Source organism: Lepisosteus platostomus, chromosome 25 (genome assembly GCF_059453375.1).
Source record: "Lepisosteus platostomus isolate fLepPlt1 chromosome 25, fLepPlt1.hap1, whole genome shotgun sequence".
Classification (NCBI taxonomy): domain Eukaryota; kingdom Metazoa; phylum Chordata; class Actinopteri; order Semionotiformes; family Lepisosteidae; genus Lepisosteus; species Lepisosteus platostomus.
Genome location: NC_142635.1, coordinates 5,723,232 through 5,746,717, shown reverse-complemented (window position 1 = coordinate 5,746,717; position 23,486 = coordinate 5,723,232). Strand labels below are relative to the sequence as shown.

Here is a 23,486-nt window from a genome sequence, read left to right as displayed (position 1 = left end):
TTTAATATGTTTTCACAGACATGTTTTAAGACGATTGGTTCATCACTGGGTGGTGGTGGGGGGGAACATCTGATTTTGTTTTTGTGGTTTTTCTTCTGTTCAGTGAAAACAAATATTTGTGTGATTGTACTGCTGGGTTTGATTTGTGTCTGAAAAGTTGAGCATATTTGCATGAAACACAATTTCAAGCACGAGAACCTCACCTGCGGAACGAAGTTAACTTTTAGTAAACATTTAGCTCATTTGTTTTTAAATTTCTTAGGCACTTATTTAAGTTGGCATGCAGTCTGTCTGATTAGCGGGTAGGCAGGTGGCTGTATGAGACAGATGATGGGTTTTCGGAGATCTTATCAAGTTTGGGAGATTCACAGAGTTCTGTCATCAGAGCCACAGACGGCACCGACAGGGTTAGAGCCTATGAACACGTTGATGAACCTCAGCCAAGTGCTTACAGACTGACTTCGGTATTCTGGCTTCTATGACTTGTAAAGTTGTGGAAACGGCTTCATCTGACTTTCGGTATTCAGACCCATGCACAGATGTCACGTGTTCTAGCTAAATGTTGTTGTTTTTTTAATGGAAATGGGATTCTTTGCGGAAAGGGTGGATTTGAAAAAAGGGAGGTCTTGCTTAGCTCATTGGACACGCGCGTCAGGCCATTTTCATTCCAGAGAGGTTTGTTGACGGAGGAACGGTGGCACAGCGCTGGGGCCCTGGGTTCAGTTCCTGCAGTGCTGTCTGGGTGGAGTTTGCATGTTCTCCCCTGGTTTGTGTGGGCTCCCTCCGGGGGCTCCAGTTCCCCCCCCCCCCAGTCCAAAGACATGCTGGTGGGTTGATTGGCTCGTGTGTGTGTGTGGTGGACTGGTGTCCCACAGCAAGTGTCCTGCCTTCTGCCTGTTCACTGAAGGACACAAACTGCTCCAACTGCTGCTTGCTTTCCCCCAGACAGGCTGAATGAATCCTACTGCGGGTTCGCCACACAAAAGCCCAACACGCAGCAGACGGCACCTCCTCCAGCCCCCCTTCATCGTGCAGGAGCGCGATGCAAGACCGTTTTTCTTCATGTGTCAAGAGCCACACCGAGCTCTCATCTTTACAGGTATTTCCAGGCTATCTCTTAAGTAGGCTGAGCTACAGCACTGCTACTGTAATGGCGGGATCTAAGACCTCCACTGTGAGCTCCCTCAATTACTGCAGACCAGGAGGCTTGATGTCTGTTGTTATAAAGGTTTTTGAGCGACTTGTAGCCAATCTCCTGTCTAACATGCACATATGGACCCATGGCTGTTTGCATTTGGAGCAGACGGGTCAGCGGATGATACTGTCTGCCTGTGGTTCCCTGATGTCTTTCAGCACGTAGAAGCACCCAGCAAAATGCCCAGATCCTCTTTATTGACTACAGTTCTGCTTTTAACGCCATCATCCCTCTAGACTTTTTTGATGAGCCCATATTACATATTGATAATATTACAATTATAAAATACAATATTCTAAATATTACATTATCATATTTAATACAATAGTAATAGTTTTAATGAAGACACAGATAGTGATGAGTTTGTGTTGCAGCTGTGAGCCTGTTTGGCAGTCTGTCAACAAGAGGGACCATTGGCCCACCACAGCGCTGTAGCCAGAGGGGGGAGCAGGAAAGAGTGGAGGAGAGATAAAGGAAAGGCTGTTTACCCCTCTGGGCAAGTGTACCAATTCACATGGCACTATATCAGACTGGTACAGGAGAGGACTTGCTGGTAGCCACCCCTTTTCATCTTCCAACACAGTGCCCAGCATGCCTATCCCAGCATGCAGCATGCAGCATGCAGCACGCAACAGGTACAAGGCAGGATACACCCTGGGTGGGACGCCAGTCCATCGCAGGGCAGTCAGACACGCAGACAATCACACCAGGGTCGCACAGAGGGCAGACCCTGCTTTGACAGCTGCAGGCTTAACCAGCTGACAGCGGTAAAAGTAGTTGGTGCAGCGCGATGACGTCATGGCCTCCGACTAATCAGAAGAGGCGTTCCCGGGGGGGGGGGCGTGGTTTTCCCGGAACCCAGGGTCCCGTGTGTCGCAGCAAGACTTGGAGAACCGGGAAGTGTCCACAGAGTGGGCGTGGGCGTGGGACTTTCCGCAGTAGAAGAAAACATTCGAGTACGACTGTCTCCTCGGTAGATGATCACAGCCAGCGCTCGGTGACTTTTTTTGCGTTGCGTGCAGGAAATTAAGGTAAGGAGAAAATGCAAGTTTTATTCCACACTGTGAAAACGCTCCATTTTGTTTTCGTTTTCACGAAAAGCGCCTAGCCTTGCAAACAATACTTCCCAAGTTATTTTATGTGGTGAGTTGCTTAACTGCAAATGTGAACGTATTTTCTATATTTTCTAGAAAATATTTTCTATGCAACTGCCTTAATTTTTAAAGAAACGAAATCGAACAGTACATGAGATTGAGAGTCCCCCAAAAGTTGTAAGAACAGCAACTTGAGATAAAACGTTTTGAACGCTTTTATAGTTACTGTAGATAAAAGTTCATCCCGTCGCCCCGTTTTTTTGTGACAGGTTTGGTTGTGTACTGTTGTACTGTTCCTCTGTATCTTTACATTTATTCATTCAGCAAGTCAATAAAAAAACTGGCTGGTAACCAGGGTGAATGAGCAAGTTTGAATTAATTCATTCAATTCAGGTTCTTCTCTAGTTTCCAGAACAATGGCGTTTTTTTTTTGGGTGGGGGCGAGGTGTGTTGCTATCTCCTGACCCGTTTAAATTCTTACTTTATTGACATGCAAACGACGCTGCAGTATTAATTCTTATGACAGTCCAGTCCCGGTGTCGACGATAGTTCCGGCAGTCCGGACCAGGCTGCATCACGATTGCTGATTCACTCGCTCTGATTGCTGTCCAAGAAGCTGAGTGGAGTGATTCACTCTGCACCCCGTAAGGAGACCTTTAGAAACCAGATTTCTTTACGTTTCTTCATTGTTGCTCAAAATACTTTTGCGAGGCGCTGTAAAATTTAAAAGTAGTGTAAAACTAGCCTGATCTTAAAGACAAAGCAGCACAACCGTGATCGTTCCTGGAATATGCTTTCCCCATCTCTGACAAGAGAAACGTGTTAGAACACAAGTTTGTGGACTATAGGAAGACATTCAGTACTTCTGGCACACTTGTTTGCTAGTAACGTATTGATCCAGCTACATGGCTGGGGCGGCTTGTTCCCCCCTCCCACAACCCTTTGTGTAAAGTGTCCCTCAATACTAAAAGCTTCTGAGTGATTTCCGAGATACTGTAGTGATTTATAACAAAGTGTTGAGTGTCAATCTAACTGTTAGATTGATACTGATAGTCTGTCCAGTTTTCATCCGTTTCTGCAGAAAAAGTACAGGATTTGCAATTTCTGTGAAAGTCAATTGGTTTTGCACTCAACATCCACCTGTCTGAAGTCAATGCAGTAGCTGTTGTCTGGAAAAGGTCCTTGCAGCCCAAGCTGCCTTTTTAAGGCATCACAATGTTTAATAACACTTAATTCTAAAAAATGACACTTAATTCTAAGTGTAATATGCCTTGCTGATACACTGTCCAGTATCTTTCAAGAGTGTTTAATATACACCTGGTTATAAATGCTGAAAACATAACCCAACAACCAGAATAAGCATAGATTTTTTTATTAAAACATGCATAAATATAGCACTGGGTAATTTTATAATACTTTAAAAAACCCACACAAGACTGAATTATGCAGGTCAGTAGGTCTGCACAGTTTTTTAATTAGTCATTAAAAGATCTGTAGACCTACAGTGTTTTAATTTCTTGCCAAACATCTAATAATGATTGGAAACTAAATCTCCTGTCTATTCTGTTCTTTTGCGCCTTTGTCTGCTGTAGTTTCGGTGGGGTGCGGGTGAGCCCTGAAAACTCTCAGTGACTTAATACTTAATCCCTTGTTTCACAGGAATCATGGTGAACCGCTGTGGTCTCTTGACTGTGAAAAATGAACCAGGTAGGATGAGATTGCCTGTGTGCCTTCCTGTTTCCGTTTGTGCTGGGCAGTGCCATGACACCAGTGCACTCCTACCACCTCTTGATTGGCCTCTCTTTCTGTCCCCTGCTCCCGCCTCTCACTCCTCCTCCCTCCCAACCTTTGTTCTCCTGCTACTTTACCTTTGCCTACTGCCCTGTCTCTCTCACACCTGAAGAAGGCTCCACGGCCGAAACGTTGTGTTCTCTTTCTTCTTTTTTTCAGCCTGGAATAAACCTATTACTTGTTCCTTTGCAGCCTACGCATGCTGACGCAGCTCCCCACCTGAACTACTACCTCCTACAGTATTGTCTTGTGCATGTGGCTCAGTCTGTGCTGGGCAGTGTCATGACCCTGTGACACTGGAAACTGTCCCTGTGACACTGTAAACAAGCAGGCTTGTGAATCCATCTCTTTTAATCCAACGGAAACGCTGCTCTCCACTTCAAGACCGTCTTGCTGACAAAAACTACTTGTTAACTCTGCATGCAGATCATGTTGGAATATCTCTCCAGTGAAATGTCTGCTGCACAAACTGTGCTTATTCGCTCGTCCGTCACGCTACATTAGTCATCACAGTGACTAGTGAGCAGGAAGGGCCGCCTCACATCACTCTTCTCACAAACTCTCGCTCTCGCCTGTGTCGAGACCAGGGGCTTGCGACAATGTGGTGATTCGCAGTACTTTCATAAATTTCACGATTTTGTGCTTAATTTAGAATTTCTGTAAAATTTGCGGTACCGTCAGTGATACCGTTACTGAGATTTACTAGCCGGTCTGAGAAATTGGGGAATGCAGTTCCCCTTAAACACTGTAAGCCCATCTCTACCATGACTCATTTCCGCTGGGGGGCTGAGCTGGGCCTGTAAGGCAAGGGCTCATGGGATAGTGCAGTTGCACCTTTTAAAGAAACAGGCCGTCGAGCTTCATTCAGAGTCGTGATCACGGTGGTCACGTGCCCTGTCCCCCTGTGTCGCAGTGCCCCTGAAGGCGGTGTCCGTGGAGGTCCGGGTGTGCGGCTTCGTGGCCGACGTCTCCTCCACCCTGGAGTACGAGAACAGCGAGTCCAGTCCCGTGGAGGCCGTCTTCGTGTTCCCCATGGACAGCGACTCGGCCGTCTATCGCTTCGTGGCCCGCGTCGGCGGGAAGGACATCGAGGCCGAGGTCCGAGAGAAGCAGGAGGTGAGTGCGAGGGAGCGAAGGGCCCGTCCGGGTGCCACTGCGGATTCCCTGGCGGCGTTGCCGTAATTTCCTTGTTTCAGATATAAAACAGAAAGATTATAACGAAGGGGCGACGTGTCTTACAGTCAAACCGTTTCTTAAATCTCGATAACAAAATACATTTTTTGGCGGTGTAAAAAAATGGCCAAATTTCGAATGAAGCTTAAAAATTGTGAATTTTGGTGAAAGTCCCCATGTTGCTGCAAACCCCTGGCCTCACCACGGGCGAGAGTGAGAGCTTGTGAGAATTGCACCGCGAGCCAGCCCTTCCTGCTCACTAGTCACCATTATGACTAATGTAATGTGATGGACGAGAGAATAAGCTCAGGTTGTGCAGCAGACATTTCACAGCAGAAGTGTTCCAGCATGATCTGCATGCAGAGTTAACAAAGAAGTAGTATTTGTAAGCAAAAACTATCTAGAAGTCTTTGACATGATTTCTATTGGATTAAAAGAGATGGATTCACAAGCCTGCTTGTTTACAGTGTAATAGAGCCGCTTCGCCTCACTGGAAGTCTTGTTGCTTGGTTCTCAATCGCAGAACATGGTGTTGTGCAGATTTAATCTATTTTGTGATGTAAATTGGAGGTTATTGTGTACCTTTTACTGTTATTGTATTGTAACAGTATTTGATATACTGTATATATACTGTATACTGTTATATTGGCATGCAGCAAACCTTTAAAACTGGAAAAGTGTTCCAAGTGTTCCAAGTTTGAGCTCAAAAATGGCCAATTTTGATTAGAAGAGAAATGTCAGGCTTTTAATCACAACGTATTAATCATCACAACACAAATGATTGTAGTCTTGCATGTACATTCAAATTCTTTAAAATCTCAACTTGTCTTAAAGAGTCCAGGTGACAGCAAGCCTAACTGATCACTGAGAACCAATAGGCTGTACGTGTAGATACGTTTTTTTGTTCTATTAGTATAATTGACTTTAATGAGATATATTGAATTCAACTGCGTCAGTTCAGACAGTCGGCATGTCTTAAGGTAATAATGACTGCTTGCTGAAGTCACTCCGTCACAAACAAATGTTTTGCTTTGAAGGCCATGTTGCATAAAAATACATAAATATGTCCTCAATATAGATGCAGAACAGATTTTTAAAAATATAACTTCAGTTTTCAGCCTATTTTATTGAGCCACTCACTGCATTGTTTCACTCTTGCGCTCGGCCCTACCTCCCAAACCCCACTTTGATTTCAGACGGTTTAGACCCTTCTGGAGGTGGGAACTGAATTGTGCGACTCGGCCCAAACTGATCTCATGTCAGATCCCCGGCATCTGGAGAACCAGAGCCCTAGTTTCAGCTGGAGCTGTAAAAAGATGAAAAATGTGACGTCTGTCGTCGCCCCAACACCTGCCGAGTTCGAAGGCCCCTGTGCTCCTCCACCTGCTATTGGTGTGCTCACCTGAGGGAGAAACGGTTTTGATCTGCTTCACCCTCATCCCTGTCCTGTCGGAGTCACGCGGTTCTTGTCTGTACATCCCAAGGGCTGTGGATGGCCTAAGAAATCGGGGGGGAAAAAGGTAATTTTTTTGCTGATAGATCAGTGATCTTAGGATCATGCCTGTTTCTTGGAGAATCCCAGGGATGTGCCTTCGATTCGTGGGTTGACAGCCTGTTCCCGACCCCCGCTACCCTTTGTGTAAAGAGCAGCCTCCCATTCTGTTGGAAAAGCACTTCCTTGCCGCTTTCTCCTGTGTCTTCAGGCCCTTCTTTCAGGCTTCTAGGGTTGCGCATGCTTGTCTTCTTCTGTGCGAGACTGGACGCGTGTTTGTGTGTGATCGCCCCCCCCCCGGTGTGTTTCAGGCCCGAGAGGAGTACGACGATGCCATGAGCTCCGGGCAGCAGGCCTTCCTCCTGGAAGAGAGCGACGAGAGCCCTGACGTCTTCCGGCTCAGCGTGGGCAGCCTGCCCCCGGGCCAGAGCGCCTCCGTCAGCCTGTCCTACGTCACGGAGCTGCCCCTGCAGGAGGACGGGGCTCTGCGCTTCTGTCTGCCCGGGGTGCTCAACCCCCGCTACACCCCCGCAGGTGAAACTCCCCCCGGACAGCGGGAGGGCAGAGGTCATGTGTCCGCAGTGGACATACAGTATTTTTTACACTTCTGTTTCTATACAGTCGACTCCCAATTTACACAGGGATTAGGGATTTGGAGAGAAGCCAAATTTGCATCTCGTTTTACCCTATAACCCTTATAAAACCCCCTACTTACCTTAATACAAGTATAAATAGAGTAAATAAAAGTACTGTAAATAAGACTGTATTGGCACAACAACTAGCTCTCGTAGGTGTGCTTGATGAGTTTTTCAGAAAATAAAATATTTTTCGATCAAGTAAGTTGCAAGCCTACTGTATTTATACTGTATTATATGTATTTATAGCGTTGGGGGGGCTCTGGGTTCAATTCCTGGGGGTCTGTCTGTGGGGAGGTTGCATGTTCTCCCCATGTTCATGTGGGTTTCCGCCTGGTGCCCTGGTTTCCTGCCACAGTGCAAAGACATGCTGGGAGGTTAATTAGAAAAATTGGCCCTGGTGTGAGTGTGTCCCGCGCTGGACTGGCGTCCCCTCCAGGGTGTACCTTGCCTTGCGCCCCTAGATGCCGGGATCGACTCCGGGTCCCCCCGGTGTGAATCTGAAGAAGCAGTATTTGGGATCCAGCGGGATGAGTCCCTGTGAAGGCCCGGCGGTGTGTGACTAACCCTCTCTCTCCCCCAGGCGGCGAGAGCGTGACGGCCGAGGCGCCAGGCGTCCCGGGGGGCGCTGTGCCCTACACCCTGGCGCTCGGCGCCCACATCTCCTCCCCCAGCAGCATCGACAGAGTGCAGTCCAACTGCCCCCTCAGCCCGCTGGAGTATCTCGCCGAGGATAAATCGCAGGCCAAGGTACGTGTTGCTCAGCACAGAGACGCAGTCCAGCCAGCGGTCTGGCTAGCGCTGTGTCCAGCTGCAGGGGTCTGATTCAAGCTCAACCCGCCAGCTGTATTGGCGTGGCCGATGAATAGCTGTGTTAGCTATAGCCAAAGCCATAACAATTAGGAAGTTTCTTAAGCCAACTGAGATGTGCTTCTCCCTGCTGGCACTGTCACATAGATTCTATGTCCAGGCTGTGGTCACTGAGCCTGTCCTCTCTGGACAGCCAGGTCTGCCTGTGTCCAGTTTCTATGGCCAGACTGTGGTCATTGAGCCTGTCCTCTCTGGACAGCCAGGTCTGCCCGTGTCCAGGTTGTGGTCACTGATCTGGTCTTCCCTGGGCAGCCAGGTCTGCCAGTGTCCAGTTTCTGTGGCATGACTGACATCACAGAGGACTGTCCCCTGAGTACCCAAACAGCCAGGAGGCACAGCTCCAGGGCCAGAGTGGATTCCCTTGTGTGTGTTTCCCTGCTCCGTTTCAGCACAGTCTCCCCTTCCCTCCGCAGGTCAGCCTGTCTCCAGGCCACGTGTTCGACCGGGATGTGGAGCTGCTGGTCTACTACACGCGTGCCCACGAGCCCAGTGCCATCCTGGAGGGGGGGCAGCAGTCCGCCCCCGCTGGTGAGGGCAGCCGATGGGGCGTGACCCGCAGCAGGGCCGCCGTCTTCAAAACCGCGCGGGCGCTTTACTTTCAACCCCCCTGGGAAAGCAGAGGAGCGCTTGACGAGTTAGTGGCTTCATAAGAAAGAAGGAGGGAGCCCTGAGGCCCGTCTCGCGTGTCTGGTTTCCTGAGGGAAGCTGGAGAAAACTAGGTCCACCGGTGTGGCTGGGTGTCTCATTCCAAGTCCATCCTGCTCTCCGTTAGAACTGCCCTTCCTCGTAGTTTCCACTTGTGCTGCAGTTCATGTTTCATGCTGGGTCTTGAAGGAGTCCACTGGGCGGACTTTGTCCAAACCCTTTAGGATTTGTCCCATTTGCTCGCATCAGGTCCTCTAGCAGTTTCCTGTGTTCGGTCTGCAGGACTTCAGAACATCCTTCAGACACAGATCTCCCTGCCCCTGCACCTGTTCTCAGTTAGTTTTTTCATTTGCATGTGAAACTCATCTCTGTGTGTGGAAGAGCTGACTGAGAGTGAGCCCAAGAGCTGGGGACAAGCCTTGCAGAGGTTTTGTTTCCTTCTGAAATGGCAGATCAAGCTGCAAGTGTCATGTAGCTTCAGTTTATTTCAATACAATATCGGCACTTTCAATTTCTGCTTATATAATTCAGGGTCGTGGTGGCCCAGAGCTTGTGCTGCGTAGCACTAGGGCGCAAGACAAGATACACAGATCAGCACACTGGAGTGTTGGTTGGGTGACCCATAGCGAAGAGCGCCTCCTACTGGTCCACTGCACCAGTTACAGGCACAACCTGGTTCGCCCAGAACTGACTGAACGTTCCTCTGAGCTGCCAGGACTCTGAACCTGTGCTGTGAAGAGGCTCGTTGAGGCCTGTTGGAGCTCACACTCCTCTGTCTCCGGATCAGAGCGTTACCGCCGTGCGGCGTTCAGGCTCGGTGCGTTGACATCATCCTCTCCTGCAGGCTCGTTGATGGGAGACGCGGCGGTGATGCTCAGCTTGTACCCCGAGTTCCCCGGGGCGGGGTCCTCGGCCCCGTCTTCCTTTGGCGAGTTCATTTTCCTGGTGGACCGCTCGGGCAGCATGGGCTGTGAGATGAGCAGCCAGGGCGGAGGACAGCAGCGCATCGAGAGTGCCAGGGTACGCACGCAGAGCCATTCGAACCCTGACGGACACCGAGATCCGCTGTGCCTGGGGGGCAGTGCCCGGTCACTTTAACAGCGTCGCTGACACAGAAGCACACATGTTGCTGACAGAGACCCAGATTTAGCACATTATTATTATTATAATAATAATAATAATAATAATAATAAACTTTATTTTATATAGCGCCTTTAAAGGTGGGTTCTCAAAGAGCTTTACAGGATGACAGCAACAATAAATAAGAAGAATACCCAAGATAAAACACAATCTCAATATACAGAGGAGACCGTGGATGGGGGTAGTAAGAAAAGCAGAGGGGTGGAGAATGGAACCAGTTCAGTAAAGTTGCAGATACGTGACAATGTAGGACACATCCCACCTTAAGTTCCACATTTTCGATTCGGAAAACCAAAATAACTAGGGATGTGTGGTGAAGAATGTCGGCAACGCTTCTTGTTTTTAAAGAAATTAGTATTTTGTCCCCTTGGCAGTTGTGGCATTGTGTTAAAGATAAAAGGCAGTCTCTATATGACTCTCAAACCTTTTCACACCCCAGCTCAAGTGAAAACAGAAATAATAAGGGATGTGTAGTGTGCCAGCAACACTTTGTGGTTTTTAAAGAAACGAGCAGTTGGCTTCCATTACAGTTTTGGCATTGTGTTAAAAATAAATGGGGGAAATTCGTGGGCTGTAAACAGTTCTCATACCCTTACTTTACCATACAATTTTTGGGGGAAAGTTTTTGAAAATTTCTCCTGCCCTGTGTTTCCTGAGTTCTTAGCAAATATATCTGTCTAATTGCCTCCTGCTAGGTCACCTTTCTCAGGTGTTCAGTGCAGTATTTTTTACAGAGCTAATACGCACTCACTTGCTCATTGAAGTCCAGTTTGCAAATGCATTTTTGAGCACCTGCACTTTCTCAGTTTTATACACTGGAAAGTGACCAGTGGAAAGCTGTTACATGTTTTTTTTTTTATTGAATTAAGGTTTATGGACTTACTGTTGAAGACTCTTCTTGTTCTTAAACCTTGCTGGCCAGTAGCTTTAGGCCTGGAGCTGAGCTCCACCGGGCTAATGGGTCCAGAGTCCGATGTCCTATGTCACTGGGCGCTGGGCTCTGCAGTGTCCTCTGTCAAGCCTTCACCCTCTCTGTCTTTAGGATACTCTGCTGCTCCTGCTGAAGAGCCTCCCCCTGGGCTGTTACTTCAATATTTATGGCTTTGGGTCAACCCATGAGTCCTTCTTCCCGTAAGTGATCAGACACGCATCGCAGGTCTCCGAGAGTGATCAAGCAATCCACACACACACCTGAGAGATTCAGAACTGACAGCAGCGGCTGTCAGCCGGTCCCAGGAAACCTGACCAGAATGCTCAGTCTCACGGAGGATTTCAGTAATACGCTGTCATTAAGACCTCTAGAAACTACTGTAGCTGTTCCATGATGCATGAAGTCCAGAGTTGGAAGACGTGCCTCGAATTCTTTCCTTGTCGGCAATGGAGACCCACAGGGCAGTGTTCTTCCTGCCCGCTGCTTTGGGTAGTGTTGAGCGGTGTCTTGCCTGACTTTCCCTCTGTCCTTGGTTGGCTGTGCCCTGCCTGCCCTGACGGCCCCTCTGTCTCCTCTCTCTCTCCGCGGCAGGGAGAGTGTGGAGTACAGCCAGGACACCATGGACAAGGCCTTGGCGAAGGTGAAGACGATGCAGGCTGATCTCGGAGGGACGGAGATTCTTCGGCCTCTGACCGAGATCTACCATAAGCCCTGCCTGCCTGCCCACCCTCGCCAGGTACTCGCTTAGTTTTCTGAGCACAGTGCAGCAGGATGTCGAATGAATTTAGGAACTCCTGACGTCAGTGCTTACCCAGACTGCTTTGGGGCTGTGTGGGAGTATGCCGTCACTGTCTGCGGACCCATACCGTGTGGGGACAATCCCCAGCACTGTTGGCTGACTGGCACTGAAGCAGGGCTGTAGAGGGGAACGCTTGAGGTATTTCTCTCATTTGTGCCAGGCTGGAGCTGTGTAAGAAGAATGGCATCATCTGACTGGTCTTGTGGCTCCTTTGTTCCTGGCACAGTGCAGAATCCGAGTTAAAGAACAGTCGACCACTTTAAAGTGGTTTCTGTCCTGTCCACGGGGCGGCCCCTCAGGGCTGGACGAGCCCCCTTTTTATGTTTGAAGGGCTTGGGGATCCTTTGGGATGAACGTCTCTATGGAAAACACGAGGAAAGCAGTATAACTCCTCCGTCTCTCACTCTCTCCCAGCTCTTTGTGTTCACGGATGGAGAAGTAGGGAACACCAAACAAGTGACAGACCTTGTGAAGACAAATAGTCTCTCGCACAGGTAGGATCTTCTGGCTGTGCTGTCACTGAGTCTCCTGCCCGTGTATCAGTCACTGGATTTATGGTCTATGAGTTTCTCTACCTTGCCTTGGGCGCAGATGTATGCAGGCGGGTACAGTACATGGCCACTGAGTCTTTCTTACAGGTATCTATACTATCAAAGAGTCTTTTCCCACTATGGCTCAAATGCAGCTTCTGTAAGCTTTATTGGTACTCTGTTTCCCTCTGTCCGCTATGGCTATTGATCTTGGTTCTTCACAGGCACACAGGGTCATATTCGTGAGACATTTTGGCATGAAACCACACAATCGATTATACATTATATCAATTATCCATTTCCCTGCAGGCACATGAAACAGGTCTTTTTGTGATATGGCAACATCACATTTAGTTTTGCTTTTCTAAATTAAGTAGAATAAAAATGATCCTTCAGGAAAGCTGTGTGAATGTGGCCCTGTAGTCTCTGCCAGTCTGTGTCCCCTGTGATCCCCTGTCCTTTCCTCTGGGCTGGACGCTGTCCCTGTAGCAGACTGTAGCCTGGTGTGCAGTGTTTCTCTGTGTGTTTTGGTCGTATATCGCTGTACAGCCTGACTGTGTTGTGTCCAGGTGCTTCACCTTTGGGATTGGAGAGGGAGCCTCCAGTGCCCTGATCAGAGGAATGGCCACGGAAGGGTCCGGTCACTTCCAGTTCATCACCGGAACCGAGCGCCTGCAGCCCAAGGTCAGGCGCCGGTCAGAGGGCGGTCTCCCAGGAACAGGATAGAGTGATATAACCACTGTTGTAGAGATTTACATGTCAAAAGCAAGACTTTAAAAACAATCCTGAATGGAAGTTTCAGCCCTGCCAGAATAGGGCTGATATGTCTACAATTCAACTCTGTTCTTATTATCACCTGAGTTTATATAAGTTGTAGGCCTGAATTACTATGACTAGTGGTACCTGAGAAGTCTGCACTACAGCAATCCAGTCCCAGTGTTGTAAAATGCTTGTACAAGTCTCTTGACATCAGATGAAAGAGAACGTGTCTCAGTCTGGCGATGTCCCTCTCCTCCTCTCAGGTGATGCAGTCTCTGCGGTTCGCCCTTCAGCCTGCAGTCCGGGAGATTTCTGTGCGCTGGGACGTCCCGTCTGGGCTGGAGGTGTCTTCCTTGTCACCTCCCCTGAAAGCGTTGTTCCAGGGACAGAGAGCACTGCTGTACGCCCAGCTTAAAGGGCAGGTCAGGACTGCCGAAAGGAAACCCTTCGGGTTTTCCTGTGTCTACAGTCAGCCTGTCCATTTTGTGCCTCTCTTGCTGTGTTTCCCTGCGGTGATGATGAGCCTTTCTGTCCAGTCATTCTCTCTTCCCACCTCTCTGCGTGCAGTAAGACCTGGTCTCTATAAATCATCTCTTAACTACAGCACTGGTCTCTATAGATCATCTGTTTCTACTGCAGTGCTGATTCCTCCATCCCTGTCAGTCTGTCACTTGAACAGCAATGTTGTGGAATCAAATGCCTGTCTGAATTAATTCCACGTTTTCCATTCCTGTCCCCTTCCCGGTCGCACTGGGATTGGCAAGTATTCATTTCTCTCTCTCTTTCTCTCAGTGTGATCACAGCGCAGAAGGCTCAGTGCTGCTGGAGTACAAGTTGGGAGATGAGCCCTACAAGAGCAAACTGAGCTTCAGCCTGAAGCCCGACAAGGAGAGTGGGTAAGATAGTTATATCTGTCCTCCTTACACTGCATTAAGTTAAACAGCATGATATATTTACTGTCACACTTAATTTACTGACTGTACAGTTATTTTGTAGTTCAATATTTCATTGTATTTGGAAATGTGAGGGAATTTTGTGTATCATGGCAGTCAATAGCTACACAGATTCCCTGGTTAACAGTGACTTGAATGGGATTTTTTCATCTGTTTGCACTCATGAGTGTAAAATAATGTTTCTGTGGCTAAACAGCGTAAGAGCAGTTCCAAACAGGCCATTTGATAAAACGTATTCGGAGATGCTGAGCTGCCAGAAGACCTGGTGGGGGACTCAAACCTACAGCACCTGAAGCGACTTGGGTCAACTCAAAGCACTGTAGTACAGCAAAAAAGCAGGCAGACAGAGGCGATGCAGGGTCCGTGCTGTAACAGAGCTGATCATTTCGGATTCCTCACACTGCTTGTGGCATAAACATCAAGCTTCTGCAGGATCGTCTGCATCAGGCCCTGCGTCTCTTTATCAAGGCTGATTGGTACAAAGACTTGCAGTTATGCCAGGGCTTGGACTCACACGTCCAGGTGGGTGGCGCCACCTAGTGGTTGTAGTGGACAGGGATCGAGCTGCTTCCTTCATAGTAAATGGGGGGGGGGTATTTTTCTGGGACACCTGGCTGCGCCAGCAGTGAAGGAGTGGAGGGGAGAGCTCGTGCGAGTCGCTCTTCTCTTCTCGCAGGCTGACGATCCACAGGCTCGGGGCACGCTCGCTCCTCCGCTCCCTGGAGAGGGAGGAGCGGGAGCAGGAGGGCGAGGAGGAGAAGAAGGCGGTGAGGAAGAGGGCGACGGAGCTGAGCACTCAGTCCGGAGTGGTGTGCTCTCACACCGCCTTCATTGGCGTGAACAAGGAGAACAAGCAGCCCGTCCAGGGTCCTGTTCTGCGCAGGAACATCCCTCGTTACCAGCGTGAGTAGGGCTGAGCTGCGGGGCTGAGCTGCGGGGCTGAGCTGCGGGGCTGAGCTGCGGGGCTGAGCTGCGGGGCTGAGCTGCGGGGCTGGGCTGCGGGGCTGAGCTGCGGGGCTGGGCTGCGGGGCTGGGCTGCGGGGCTGGGCTGCGGGGGCTGAAATTTAACATAGATGTCAAGGATGGCAGAGAGAGCAGAGTTTTCAGGGGGTTTAGAGCTCTGTAGACTTGTAGGTGTTTGTTATAATCCCGAGTGTTAAGTGTTAATGTGGCTGTGTCCATACAGTGTGTAGCTGCATACTGTCTGCTCTGTGTTGCGCACCTGTGCCTACTCTGTGTGTGAGTGTCTGTGCCACGTGATGTTTTCTGCATCGTGTGAATCTACTGTGATCGCTTCTATCCCTACTGGTCAGTTTGTGACTGTGTTACTATGAGAGTGTGTACATTTTTGTCAATATGTACCTTTGTCAAAAGGTGAAAACCCCTGTATTGGTGTAACTTGGTTCCTGCTGTAAACACCCTCTTGTTGTTGTTTTGCAGTGAATTGTCCACCGATGGTGATGTGCTTCTCCTCCACTGCAGGTATGTGTGGTACAGTGCACTTCCTTTTAACAGTCTTCACTGTTCGTGCTTGTGTGTGCAGGGCAGGGGCATGGCCAAGGAGACAGACTGAAAGGGATTGGCAGTATGGGAGGAAGAGCGGAGCTCAGGCATGTCCCAGCAGCTATGGTGGAGGAGTTGACTCCGGACTGGGTTTAGAGCAGCAAAGAGACGGAGAATCTGGTCGTGCACATTACCCTGATTGTGACGAGTTGCAGGGCAGCGATTTTATTTCATCCATTTAAAAACGTATCACTGTGGGACTGGGTCACGAAGCAGGTTTCACTTTCAGGATTTTTTCAAGTTAACCGGATAGAATTAACCTGATAACTGAGATCAGGCAAGCTCAGGTTTCTTAACTGCTGGGGGCTGGGACATACAGTGTGTAGCTGCATACTCTCTGCTCTGTGTTGTGCACCTGTGCCTACTCTGTGTGTGAGTGTCTGTGCCACGTGATGTTTTCTGCATCGTGTGAATCTACTGTGATCGCTTCTATCCCTACTGGTCAGTTTGTGACTGTGTTACTATGAGAGTGTGTACATTTTTGTCAATATGTACCTTTGTCAAAAGGTGAAAACCCCTGTATTGGTGTAACTTGGTTCCTGCTGTAAACACCCTCTTGTTGTTGTTTTGCAGTGAATTGTCCACCGATGGCGATGTGCTTCTCCTCCACTGCAGGTATGTGTGGTACAGTGCACTTCCTTTTAACAGTCTTCACTGTTCGTGCTTGTGTGTGCAGGGCAGGGGCATGGCCAAGGAGACAGACTGAAAGGGATTGGCAGTATGGGAGGAAGAGCAGAGCTAAGGCATGTCCCAGCAGCTATGGTGGAGGACTTGACTCCGGACTGGGTTTAGAGCAGCAAAGAGACGGAGAATCCCGTCGTGCACATTACCCTGATTGTGACGCGTTGCAGGGCAGCGATTTTATTTCACCATGGGGCTGGGTCACGAAGCAGGTTTCACTTTCAGGATTTCAGGATTTTCTCAAGTTAACTGGATATAATTAACCCAATAACTGCGATCGGGTGAACTCGGTTTCACGTGGGCAAACTCAGGTTTCTAAACTGCCGCACGGCGGTAGGCGGGAGAGTCCAGCACCGAGCCCTTCGTTCACGGCAGAACGCGTGTCTAAACCCAGCCTCCACGGATTACAGCTCTCTGGCGCCACTGCTGCTGAGTCCACTTGAGGTGTCACTTCAGTGACGTAAAGGTGTTGATCCGCACTGATCCAGAGAGCAAAGGGTCATTTTCTTTCTTGCTTTTCAGCAATGGCACCTTGGCATTTGGCTGGGCAAATCACCCCATCGCCTGCAGTCCAGTCGATTCTCACTGATGAGATGATAGTGCTTATGGAATGGTTATGTGTCCGTGTATCGCAATTGGTCATGAGTGATCCCAGTAATGTAAAAAACATTTGATCGATATCCAGAATAAGCATCCTTTATTTTTCTAAAAAATATTTCCTTTGAAGCTTTGTATATACCATCTGTAACACAGGACTTTAGTGTTTAACTAGTTAATTTCAGGGATGTAATCATCCACAGGAATGATTAATTGCTTTTTTCCCCACTGGGCGTGTCTGTGTGCTGTCCTGTGGGGTGGGGGGGGGGATCAGAGGCCCGCAGTACCCGGTACTGGTTCTGATTCATGGTTCTGGTAGAGCCCTGTGTGTGTCAGTGTGACTTTCCTGTGCAGTGAGCTTGTTCCAGAGCTTTCACTGAGGGACTGACTGGGACACCGGGGGAAATTCCACTTGTAATGCTGTCTTATTGTTTTGCAGGTGCTCAAATGATTGATTCTTCAGGTACCTTTTATTATTGTTTTTTCTTCCTGTCCGCAATTCACATGTCATTTAACGTTTCTGATTTTGCATGCTTATCTTTTGGAGTTCAGCAAAAGGAACGTCATTCTTGACGTAGGTACAGTATATGAGTGTCTTTCACTTTTTAGTTTAATTGGCTTCTGGGTAAATTGGTCCTGGTGTGAGTGTGTGTTTCCTGTGATGGACTGGTGTCCTGTCCAGGGTGTAGCCCCAACTTGTGCCTGTTGCATGCTGGGATAGGCTCCAGCTCACCCACAGCCCTGAACTGGGTGAAATGGTGAGACAAGTTAAAAGCAGGACTCCAGGCTGCTAATAAAATGATTACAGACCCTTGCGGAAAGACATATTTGAAGTAGCTGTAAATCCATACCAGTGCTTTCTCAGAGTATTTCAAAATACATTCAGTATTCAACTGCAGTAACATTTTCTTAATATTGTTTTTGAAGTGCATTTTTGGTTGAAATACTTTAAATATGTATTGAGCCAGGTGTGGGTGGACCAAAGGTGGGCATCAAAGGTTCATTCAGCAGGTTAAATCGCCTCATCACCTGTTCCCAAGCAACTCCTAGTACTGAGGGATAATTTGTCTGAATCACGAGCAATCATGGATGATTATGTGAAAGCTTCTAGCCAGAGCTTTAACTAAGGGAATGGCAGAAACACCAGGTGAAATTCCAGTCGTAATGTTGTCTTGTCTTCTTGTTTTTCTGCAGATCACCATTTTACAAAAGGTACAGTACCATTTTATGGTTTATTTGTCAGTGTTCTGTCCGCAATGTACACACCATTTTAGGTTTTTGATTTAGCAAGACTCTGGGAGTTGTGAATGAAGTGTAGATGAAATAAGGAACTTCATTCTAAAGTAACGGTAGGTGTAATGATGTTTTTTACAAGTAAATGGCAGGACTCCAGGCTATGACTAAAGTGATCACAGATACTTCTAAAAAAACATATTTGAAGTACTGTACAGTAGCTGTGAATACATGCCAGTACTCCCCTAATACATTCTAAAATGCTACTGCAGTTATTTTCTTATTAGAAGTTTCTTTATTCTGTTTTGTATTTGAAATACAATAAATGTGTTTTTCACCCAGGTGTGAATGACACAATAAATGTGTCATTACAAGTGACAAAAAAACTCCTTTTCTTTCCTGATTTTCATCAGGCTTGACATTCAACAAGTTAAATCGCCTCATCCACTGTTCCCAAGCAACTCTCGCTAATGAGCCGATTGAGTGACAAAGAAGGTCATGTCTCTGTGAATCACGATCGGTCCTGAATGATCCAGATAATGTGAAAAGCATTTAATCAACATCCAAAATAGGCGTATGTTCTATCCAAATGTTTTCAGTGATGAAGCTCATGTAATACAGGAATTCAGTTAGTTTTATCTACCCCCTGCGCCGGATGAAGTGCTTTACTTTTGTTTTGATTTCTTTTTTTATACAAATGTTAACAAGAAATGCCGCAGTCTTTGAGAGTTGTGTATATACAGACTCGTTTTACAGTTGTGTGAAACGAGTCAGGAACCCTGCATTACACTGCTTTGCCCTCATTGAGATGAAAGTCACATGCTGGCCTGTTGTACCTGGAGTCCAGTAGCTCACTGTGCTCCTTAGCTGGGCCAGATGGATGTAGAGGCTCTTCCACTGACACTGGGGGGAGTCTGCATGTGGCCCTGCATGAGTCCACCCCAGACCGGACAGGAGACCTCTCACATGAAATAGATGTACAGTGCCTCTGTGTGCTTCTCTGTCAGGGAGAGCAGAGGCTCTCCGGCCACAGTCCTGGTTCTGGTAGAGCCCTGTGTGTGTCAGTGTGACTTTCCTGTGCAGCGAGCTTGTTTGCACCAGAGCTTTAACTGAGGGACGGACTGGGACACCAGGGCAAATTCCACTTGTAATGCTGTCTTGTCCTGTTGGTCTACAGGGGTTCTGCGCTCTAATCGTACAGGTACAGTACCTTTTGAATGTTGTTTCCTTCATGTTCTGTCCCCAATGCACACATCATTTCCTGTTTCCGATGTAGCTGAACTCTTGGGAGTTAAATGTGAATGAATGAAGAATTGCAGAGTGTAATCCTCTGAAATGATGTACTACATCCATGCTGACTCCACATCCAGCCTGGATCTGCGGCTGGGGGGGTGGGAGGTGTTTACTCTGGATTTGGATCTGTTAATTCTAGACCAGAGGGCATATTAAATTAGGGGTCTTCCCAGGGCGTGACCTCTTGACAAGGGGTCCTGCAGGAAAGTCCTATCTCAGTCGCTCCCAATCAGGGTGATGGCTGGGTGATTTTCTTTGAGTCCGTTGAGCTGGTGTTAAGATCACTGAAGAGCCTGTTGTTTTACCTCTGTCTAGTCGGCACACTGACAGCACTGTGGGGTTTTGACAGTTATGCGCTTTGCCAGATTAGTCCTGCAGGAAGAAATGGCTTATAAAAAGTGCGTCTTTTGCTCTGTTTCAGCGAGGTCTGGCAGATCATCATTTAATATCTTTCATTCAAAATCTAGTCAGCGTGGCACCCCACCGGGTAAGTTCTCATTTTGCTCCACAGGTTCCAAACAATCACCTGGGCAGCTGATGAGTCCATTGTATTTTTCTTCATTTTAAGCACTTTCTTGAAATCCTGTGTAATAAATTACTTACACTTATGGAGGGCTTTTCTGGACACTCCACCCAAAGCGCTTTACAGGTAATGCGGACTCCCCAGCCAGTTCAGCTATCTCACCCTGCAGCTCCCAGCTGGCAGCCCCACTGGAGCTCAGCAGTGTGAGCCTGGCCAGTACCTGGATGGGAGACTCCTGGGAAAGCTGAGGCTGCTGCTGGAAGAGGTGTTAGTGGGGGCCAGTAGGGGGCGCTCACCCTGCGATCGGTGTGGGTCCTAATGCCCCAGTATAGTGACGGGGACACTATACTGTAAACAGGCGCCGTCCCCACTGAGAGCTGGTGTGTGGGGAGAGGACTGGAGCATCATCCAGGTGGGGCTGCACACTGGTGGGGGTGGAGGGGATCCCCATGACCTGTAAAGAGCTTTTAGTGGAGAGTCCAGAAAAGCGCTATGTAAGTGTGAGAAATTATTATAACAGGTGGAGTTTTCAATTAAGTCATTTAGAGATCAGAATATCCTTCAACCCGCGAGGATCAATTGTTTACAGAAGTGTTCTAATAAATTAAATAACAGGTGACTTAGGGTAACCTGTAAGAACAATTGTACTGAGACTCTCCAGGACCAGAACGTAGAATAAAGAGACACACTCAGAACTAAAGCTTTAAAACTCTCTCTCTTTTTATCTCTGAATGTGCTCAATGACAATATATTTTGTGCTTGTTTTACGGTAGGCACTGGTGGAACATCAGGGTAAAACTGTAGGTTACCAAGATTGTTCTCAACAAAATGGCAGTAGGCTCCATCTACAGTTATCTTCCACAGGTATGTGGAAGTATTTTCCACACACCTAAGTTGGTGAATCACTTTATCTATAAGCCTGTGTCCATGCTGTTAAATTAAGGAACACGGATTCCTTATTTATGTATTAATAATGCTGATGTAACACTGGCCCCAACTGGGGGAAGGCCCAGTTGTGCCGGCGGTGAAGTGCGTTGGGGGGTGTAGAGAGGGTCTCACGCGCTCGTCGTTCGTCTCTCCTCAGCCCCCGAGCCGCAGGAGGACCCCCTGCTGAAGCTCATCTCCCTTCAGAAGGCGAACGGCTCCTGGGATCTGGACGAGGCTCTGCTGGCGGTTTTGGGGAAGAAGAAGAAGGAGGTGGCCAGCGAGATGCCTGGAAAGGTGCGTCAGGCTCACTGGCTGCGATATTGGGGTCCTAATCTCCATCAACCACAGCCGGCAGAGGAATCCTACTCCGTTGGGCCCCTGAGCAAGGCCCTTAACCCCAGCTGCTCCAGGGGCGCCGTATATATGGCTGACCCTGCGCTCTGACCCCCAGCTTCTCTCTCCCTGTCTGTATGTGTCATGGAGAACAAGCTGGGGTCTGCGAAAAGACAAATCCCTAATGCAAGAAATTGTATATGGCCAATAAAGTGATCTTATATCTTGCTTACTACCCAGTATAGTAAGTAATGTAGTAATAGTAAGTATAATTGATTAATGTAGGCTCATTGGTTACCTTTCTTCTGTTCTATCTGTTACTGGCCCGACATGAGCCTAGTTCTAGAATGACAGATAGTCATGTTCTGTCAAGGCCAGTCCTGTCCAGGGCCGGATTTTGGTGTTTGTAGGCCCCGGGCACTTTCACTCCGAAATGTGCAACAAGAGGGCTAAACGCCAATTGAGTGACGTCGATCGACATGATGCACTTTAAACTCTTCTAACGCTAAACCCCGTGATTGCTGGAGCGAGTCAAGTGACCATCACTTTGATCCTTCTGGTGTCTAGAACAGCTGCTAGGCAGCGTGTGATCAGTGATTTGGAGTCGATCGCAAGCCTGTTGTTTCAGCTCGTTTTTCATTCCTCACCAGTGTCTCCCTCCTTCGTGGGCTTAATTGGAGATCCTGTGCGCTGCAGCTCGGTCATGACCCTGCTCTGTGCGCTTCCTCTCCAGGGCCTGGACAAGACCGCGTGGGCCACTCTGCTGGCTCTGCTCTGGCTGCACGGCTTCAAACTGGACTCCAGGGACGAGTGGCAGTTCGTGGCCCTGAAAGCCGTGTCCTGGATCAAAGCCCAGCCAGGTAGTGGAACGAACGCCGTTCCCGGACAGCTGGTGGAGAGCCTGGCCCGGCCCTCTGGGAAACCGTCATGAGGATCAAGGAGAAGTCAGCAGCCCTGAGCTGGTTGACAAGGATGTCCCGTCTCTAACACTTCCTGCTGTAGTCTTATAGTTCAGGCCCTTCAGTGCAGATTTAACTGCCTGTACAGTTACTTTTTTACATTTTATTTTAGAAACACTGTAGTGTAGAAATCATAGCTTTGCTATGAAGAGTGCCCTATACTGTATATTCCTGCTTATTTTTGGTACTTTCTGTTCTTAGTTTTAAATGCAAGACATGTTTTTACTAACGTGTATAGCATGAAATGAACATTTTATTAGCTTTATGAAATCCCATCCACCTGAAAACGGTTTTTAGCTCCTCTTATTTCTGAGTTTAGCGTTATGCTTCAGTTCTTCACCTGGTCTCCATGGCTCGCTGTGATGTTCCTCGGTACCGTTGCCTCCATCTTGCTCCTTGTGTTTCAGGACTCGACGTGGCTCAGTGCGTTCAGGCTGGAGCCACCCTGCTGGGCTGCCAGGTGGATCCTCAGAGCCTGGGAATGTGAGCGGCGACCCTGGAAACCCTCCCCCATCCAGAGTCTCTCCGGTGTGCACTCCGGGCTGGGGGGAAATGGGGGGGTTGTTGACAGACCTGGCCTGGTTAGGATTCACTTCGTGCTGCGCTGGCTTACCATCTCGCAGACATAAACGCCCCTGGGTTCGGAAATGACCTGTGATGTGAATATATGATCTATAGGAATATATTATGTAGCATTATATTCAGAGTATGTACCCCAGTGCTGTCCAGATCAAGTGGCCTTCCTTGACAGGCGTTGTATCCAATAAAGCTTGAGGGGTTGTGAAAATACTTATTGCTGCTCTCTTATACTTCAAAGAGGACTGAGTTTTTCCGCTGCTGGTTTGCAGTTCCGGTCCGGGTATTTTGGAGGCAGAACTGGAGTCTAGGCTGGAGTGCAGGCAGGGAGGACCGCCAGAACATTTAAAAAATATATATACAGATCTTACTGTGTAACTTTCATGCACTGGAGCTTTAGCACAGGAGCATTCTGCAAAGCAATAACATTACATGTGTCTAGCTGCCAATCTGTGTATATGATGACACAGAGCAACATGAAAACCTGTCCTATTAGTATTTTTCTACAGTGGTCGGGATCTGAGTAATGGGAAGGTTGCAGGTTCAAATCCTGGGTGAGACACAGCTGTGGTACCATTGAGCAAGATACTTCACTCAAATTCCTCCATTGTATTACCCCGCTGTATAAATGGGTGCAAATGGATATACTGTGAGTGTCAATCAAATAAACTGGTAGGAAGTGAACGAAGTAGGGTCGGGCCGTGCGGTCCTCCCAGATTAAAAACCTGTCCCAGTGGGCAGGGCAGCTCCAAGCTGGGTACATTGGGCTGGGACAGTCCCAGTGCGCCCCTGCC

At 48.3% G+C, this 23,486-nt stretch overlaps 1 protein-coding gene across 11 annotated transcripts; it reads left to right on the top strand.

Annotated features, from left to right (window-relative positions):
- The first annotated feature begins 2,055 nt into the window (after positions 1 to 2,055).
- Positions 2,056 to 22,905, top strand: LOC148640928 (von Willebrand factor A domain-containing protein 5A-like). Of its 11 annotated transcripts, none has more exons than XM_088619907.1 (23): positions 2,056 to 2,168; positions 3,949 to 3,996; positions 4,994 to 5,196; positions 7,057 to 7,279; positions 7,964 to 8,130; positions 8,664 to 8,778; positions 9,740 to 9,915; positions 11,078 to 11,166; positions 11,558 to 11,702; positions 12,180 to 12,259; positions 12,865 to 12,979; positions 13,318 to 13,476; positions 13,847 to 13,950; positions 14,684 to 14,910; positions 15,448 to 15,489; positions 16,144 to 16,185; positions 17,288 to 17,311; positions 18,043 to 18,060; positions 19,259 to 19,282; positions 19,796 to 19,861; positions 20,982 to 21,118; positions 21,891 to 22,017; positions 22,524 to 22,905. In XM_088619907.1, the coding sequence occupies exons 2-23, from the start codon at positions 3,954 to 3,956 to the stop codon at positions 22,601 to 22,603; spliced, it is 2,406 nt and encodes an 801-aa protein (XP_088476033.1). In that variant the 5' UTR covers positions 2,056 to 2,168; positions 3,949 to 3,953; the 3' UTR covers positions 22,604 to 22,905. The 11 variants fall into 11 exon arrangements, with proteins under 11 accessions (XP_088476033.1, XP_088476041.1, XP_088476032.1 ...); XM_088619906.1 differs by having other exon boundaries at positions 2,058 to 2,226; XM_088619908.1 differs by lacking the exon at positions 2,056 to 2,168 and adding an exon at positions 2,316 to 2,338.
- Positions 22,906 to 23,486: the final 581 nt, after the last annotated feature.